The sequence below is a fragment of the Ornithodoros turicata genome, unplaced genomic scaffold, assembly GCF_037126465.1.
Source record: "Ornithodoros turicata isolate Travis unplaced genomic scaffold, ASM3712646v1 Chromosome34, whole genome shotgun sequence".
NCBI classification, from domain to species: Eukaryota; Metazoa; Arthropoda; class Arachnida; order Ixodida; family Argasidae; genus Ornithodoros; species Ornithodoros turicata.
In genome coordinates, this window is record NW_026999361.1 from 1,400,781 (window position 1) to 1,407,026 (window position 6,246).

The following is a 6,246-nucleotide window of genomic DNA, read 5'->3' on the forward strand; positions in this document are numbered from 1 at the left end:
CCTGCATGTGTAGTGCTGCAATTGCCTCCTTTGTGAAGCCAGGCTCACCATCGACAGACTGGTACCACCTCTTAATAGTACGGGGATGAGGAAGGCATGTGTCAAAAGTGTGACGTACGTAGTCGTACCCACGTGGTGAGAGATAGTGCAGAGTAAGAGCAAAAGCGCGGAGCTCTGGACTGTACTGTTTTGGTAAGCTAGTGCCTGCAACCTTAGCTGCCTGTCGCATAAGGAGCTCTTTGTTCGCGCCAGCAATATTTTCTAGACACCTTGCTTGTTCCTCCAGCAGAATGTTCTTGGATGTGAGGTCACTAGTTATATGCTCTAGCTTTGCAACCTTTTGTTTTATACGACGCTGTGCCTGTTGCAGAGCCTTAATCCTCTTCTTGCTGACAGTGTGAAGGTTTCCTACTCTTTTTACTTCCTTTTTGAGGAAAGCCTTTACAGGTGTATCCTCAGATGATGGTTCCTAGGACAGTATTTAGCATCTATGTTAACACATCACTGGGCCAGTTTTGATATAGATAACAGCAATGGCCATGCAGCTATCTTATATCATGCATCTATTGTTACTTGTTTATTATTTTGCTTTCATGTAATAGTAGTGTGCTGCTTGCACTTTATCAAGGGCAAGGGAGACTTATCTTAATTCTCTTACAAATGGTTCTTCCTTGAGTAAAGAAAAATAAAAGGACGGTAACATATGCTCAGTACAAGAGCCATGCCATTTGGCTAATTTGAACACTTACATGCAGTGGAATGCAGATGAGGTATATATATACATGAGTGGGAGGTAGAGTGGGAAAGTCAGGTCTAGTAGTAGAACAGACACTTGAAAAATGGCAATGAAGCTTCCTAAAATTGATTACAAGCTTTCCACACTTCTTCCTGTACTGATTCCTTTCGTTCTGTACCTGATGATGTTTCCCTTCATTCACCACCATGCCAAAGCTAGAAATAACTTTAAGGAAGCTTCATTGCTGTTTCTCACTTGTACGCAGTGCTACCCTGAACTAAGTGATGACCTAACAAACTTGTATCTTTCTGAATACATATTGTGATACTCACAGAGTACAGGAGTGCTGCACTTTTGAGTCGTAGTTGCCACAACAGGTGGCACAAAATCAGGCATGCAAATCACAGGAAGTCCACCACTGTGGGATGGCTAAAGTAATCTTTATTTCGTCAAATGTGTACAATTCATTGTGGTTTGTGTTACAGTTGTAAGTAATCAACAACATGCAGAAAGTGGTATGCAGTGGATAATTTGTCATTAGAGGGAATGAAACTAAGTATCCTACCGAATATCTTATGAAATCTTGACATTAATGCTCATGTACACTATCGGTGTGTGGCCAATCCCTCACTGTGTTCTCCAGCATGTCGTATATGTCGTATTTACATCCGATAAATATGTACTTTAAAAATTACTTCCTCCCCCTGTTTCAGAGTTTTCATAAACTTTCATGACTTTCATTAACTGCACTTCACTATGGTTGTGCCCTCTGCTCTCATGCTCAGCTGTACTTCATTCTTTGCACCAAATCTTCAGCATGTTCTTTGCACCTAAGCTAAGCTATTTTCAGTGTGGAGTTTGCCGTCTACAAGCAGTTTGCCTGTACCTGTATGACATATTATCTCTCCTGCATATCCACTGGTTAATCTTTTCACAGTATATACCCATGCAATTCTTAGTATCCCTGGTCACTACTCTTACCACATATCTGCTGGTGCTTGGGGTAGAAAAGGTAATGCTGGAGGAACTAGTGATCTGGAAATATACAGAAATAACAAAAACATAAATTACATGTTACAGGTTTGCAATGTTGAATTACACGCTTTCAGAGCACTCACGTATATTTCACATAAAGGAACCAAGAAGTTTTTTTTTTTTCACGTTTAAATAATGCTGTGAACGAAGCGTGTTTTGTGATCATGAAGTGACCAGCACATAACTGGATGAATGGCATGGGTGCTACACTGTTTTTTTTTTTTTTGTCTCAGAACTACCGATCTTTCTCTATGAGGCTTACCAGAGATGGGTATTTCAACGATTTTGGAGTTTCAGCACTGGTACTGCTTTCCAAAAGACTCTGCAAAGAAAATGTACTAAGAGATGCAGGATTATGCTTCGAAGTGGTTTAGAATAGAGCAAAATATGGTTTTTGTCACGGTGGGTAAATGAAAATTGAATTAATGAGCTCTACCACATATACTACCACAGAGGGGCAGAGAGTAATAGCTATTGCACAGCCAATTAACATTCATACAGCAATTTCCACGTGCTAACATCTTACCGGTGATGCTGCCTCATTCCAGTCATCAAAAGCTGAAAGATTCTCGCAGTCAAATCCAGTGCTGTCCTAAAATTTACGTCAATACGATTAGCACTTATCCAAACAGTCGGAAAACTAAAAACAAGCTCCAGATTTTTGTGATGATGCAAGCATATAGATCTTTTGGGACTTTAATGTGCTCAGTCACTTCATTCAAGCAAGGTTCAAAAGCACATGCAAAAATACTCACACAACACTGCTACATCTATGTAGTCAATACGGTAAAGCACAAGTAATGGACAGGAAACCTAATCATTTTGGCATTGCATTTACAATATGGCTATATTTTTTAGCAGTACACAGCAATGACAGCGTCCATATGAAAGCAAAGCAATGCTTACACCACTCAGCGCAGTATCCAAGTGACCACCTGATGTGCCCTTAAAGGGAGAAAATAGCAGAATGTCTTATATGGTGATGTACATAATCCAGCTAAAGGAAATAAACACATCATGCCCAATCGAGCTACTGTGTACACAGGTGACTTGAAATGCATAGCCGACACCTGAATATTAAACTGAGAACACTAAATCACATATACCATAGTTGACGAGGTGAATACATCCATAGCTTCGTGCACCTGTAATGCAAAATTTTTAGTGATACTGTAGTGGAATGCATATAACCAGATCTTACGTCACATAGCTCTGGTCCAGGCTCAGACACAGTATGTGGCACTTCTGTTTCTTGTAGATACTACAATGACAACAGTTTCAACAGCTATTATATATGCACCACTGCACACAACCACAATTTTTCACGTACCTGCTGAGCATGGATCAAAGAGTGTGGGCTCACCGTACTGGACCCCTGTTCAAAGGAGGAACATGATGTGTCTTACACAAAAAAGATAATGACATACCATATACATGCAGGAACTTTCCACTTTCAGGGATTTAATATAGGGCACCAAGTAACCAAGGCAACATATATAATGTAGCACATTAATGTTAGAAATGTAAGCCAGCAGTAGATATTCACATGGCACATTATTCAGCTTTGCAATTACTTCTATGCACAAAACGAAATTCTTTATGCACCTGCTGAGCTTGCGCAGAGCAGTGTGGGCCCAACCTGCCTTCCTGTTCAAAAGAGGGACCTGATGTGCTCTACACGAAAAAGAAAATCAGAACAGTATTGTATTTGGTACCATATGCACATTTTCCGATTTCGGGAACTACATACGTCGTAACAAACAAGGCAACAGAAATAAATGATGCGCGCAGTACAACGTAATAAATATAAGCCGGCTAATGCGGTTGGCACATCCTCAACTTCGTGAACTTAAGCAACAAGCATTTTGTGGTACTGTATAATGAAAATGACTAGCTTACATCACTTGGTTCTCGTCTGCTGGCTTGTAACACCTGCAGGTGCTATAAATGACAAAGTGATATCAGCAGCATATCAATGTAGTTCATGCACGCTCCGACTATCTTTTCTTCTTTTATTTTACGCACCTGTAGAGCGTGTACCGAAGAGTGTGCAACGGGAACAGCGCCTTGTCGTAGGCGGACTCGTGCCGGTGATGTCCTGTCAAAATCGTCATTCCTGAAATGCTTCGAGCAGACAACACTATTCTTTGTTGGGACCCAGCTTGGACGTCCAATTGCATGTGCCCATGCCAGCCGCAGAGAGGAATCGCGAGGAAAACTATACGAAGAGCCGAGGGCAATAAATACGAAGAGTTTCGAAACTCGCGGAACATGTCACTTACCAGTGGTATGTTATACCAGATTCTTTGCAGGCGAATGTCGAGCGATTCGCGCATCCCAAATAGCAACATATCACCATTGTGAATTACAAATAGCATGCCGACAACAGAGAAACAAAACTACCGAAGTACACGGCAGCCCCAGGCTGTGCGCTGCGTCAAAAAGCGTCGAAGTAAACAAACAAAACATGTATATGCACATGATTGGTCCGTAGAGCAATGACGTTTAGTGACGTGCGACCAGGACAAGATGGCGGTTTTGCACCAAGCGACCGCTTGAGGGTAGTTACAAATATGGCGGACATATGTCACCCCTGTGTATGGGGGCCTGGTCAGGGTGGGCTATGCTCGACTTCTCGTAGAAGGTTTGCCATAGCCTCTGGGGCTAAATAAAATACACTAAAAATACATTCATAAAATACACACGAGACAACAGAAGGAAAAGTCTAGTTTAAAATGTTCGTTGCTTCTTCACGGTTTGCGTCTCCTCCATGTCACCAGGCGGCGCTTGCTGGGTTCCACGTCCGCTCTTTCAAAATCTTCATGCTCTGCGCTGTGGTTCACGCCAGTAGTCGCGGTTTGTGGGCCTGTTTCTCTTTCTGCCTTGTCTTTATTCCGCCCGGCAGTCTTTCTTTGCACGGTAAAACCGAGAGCCTGGGATAGGTCGCAACTTCTTGCGCCACCGGGTAATCCTGGACACGATACGACGACGTGCTCAACATCTTCCAAATGGGCGCCACAAACTGGAGGTTTCCGTGCGCGCTACGAGAGGGCGCTGCATTTTGCATATCGTCAGATCGTCTATTGAGGAATACTTTGGACAACTTTTTTACATAAATATGAAGTCCTCCAGGGGATAACCCCAGGCCCCCTAAAAATTAGTACAAATTCGGCCTTAGCCTGGCCTGCTTGATTGTCACAAAGGAAAGCCCACGGTATTTGAGGGGAGAGGGGGAAGTGTTCCCGCCTTTTGTTTTGCCTTCCTTTGCGCCGCGTTGACCTTGATGCTGGTGACAACCGTCTTATCACAAAGAAAACAACCGTCTTTATCACAAAGGCCAAAACAAATGAAGGCGGGGACACTTTCTCCTCTAGACTTAGATTTCGCGTAGTTTCCCTGCGAAAATCAAGCAGGCGGGGCTACAGCGTGATTTTTACAAATTTTTTTTTACTATTTCTGTTGCGATACTGTGCATAGTCTTTGTTGGGTCTGCGGTTATCCGTGGAGTACATCATATTTCTGTAAAAAAAAAAAGTCAGGTTCGCTTGGCAATTCTCAAAGTTCAATTTAAAAAAATAAAATTCCCGCAATTAAAAATTGTCCAAAGCCTTCTGCATTCTGGTCTTTCGCATTGCATGATCTCGAAAAGCTTCCGTAAAACGTTCCTTCCATCTCCAACATCCTTGACTCTTGCGAGTGAACATGTACGCATCCTTACATATATGGCTTCCCATCTAATAGTTCTTCGTATGAAGCGAAAAAAACGTGGTAGTTAGTCAGTTAAATAACTTAGTAAAATAAAAAATAAAAATAGTATTTCTGTAACCATGTCAACTGTTTTACATGGCATATCGTATCACAAATATGCAACAATGCAATGCACCTTCCTCCCTCTCCCTCGCGCGCCCCGCCCACCCGGAGCGTGCCAATGGGAGGACGCGTGGGCGGCGTCGGCTGAGTGCCATCTGGGGGCAGAGGTTCGAACGTAGACGGGGACGTGCTTTTGGCGATGTTACATCCACTGGGTCGTTCCATCCACCACGGCCCTGAGTTGGCCCGTGAGATGGCGCTGCTCGATCTGTGAACCTAGATGTTAGCATGTGTGTGTAGGTTGAACCTAGAGTCGCTGTACTACAGTGACTCTAGGTTCACAGATCGAGCAGCGCCATCTCACGGTCCAACTCGTGCCGTGGTGGATGGAACGACCCAGTGGGTGTAACATCACCAAAAGCACGTCCCCGTCTACGTTCGAACCTCTGCCCCCAGATGGCACCCAGCCGACGTCACTCACGCGTCCTCCCATTGGCGCGCTCGGGGTGGGCGGGGCGCGCGAGGGAGAGAGAAAACCTCAGGCCAGCTCTCTAGAGAATAGTCCACGAGACTATAACAACGCTGTGGAGAGCCGCCGCCGAGAGTGGCTGTCCTATCGCTCGCAGCGCCCCCACAGCCTTGCACAAGGGCGCTTTATTTCGCAT

At 43.9% G+C, this 6,246-nt stretch overlaps 1 protein-coding gene across 1 annotated transcript; it reads right to left on the reverse strand.

The window, feature by feature from the left end:
* Positions 1-1,161: 1,161 nt before the first annotated feature.
* On the reverse strand, positions 1,162-4,186 carry LOC135373909 (peroxynitrite isomerase THAP4-like). Its single transcript, XM_064606961.1, has 11 exons — positions 4,054-4,186; positions 3,797-3,989; positions 3,671-3,712; positions 3,377-3,445; positions 3,102-3,146; positions 2,973-3,032; positions 2,878-2,916; positions 2,678-2,716; positions 2,298-2,363; positions 2,034-2,093; positions 1,162-1,771 (listed from the first exon to the last, which is right to left on the reverse strand). The coding sequence occupies exons 1-11, from the start codon at positions 4,128-4,130 to the stop codon at positions 1,583-1,585; spliced, it is 879 nt and encodes a 292-aa protein (XP_064463031.1). The 5' UTR covers positions 4,131-4,186; the 3' UTR covers positions 1,162-1,582.
* Positions 4,187-6,246: the final 2,060 nt, after the last annotated feature.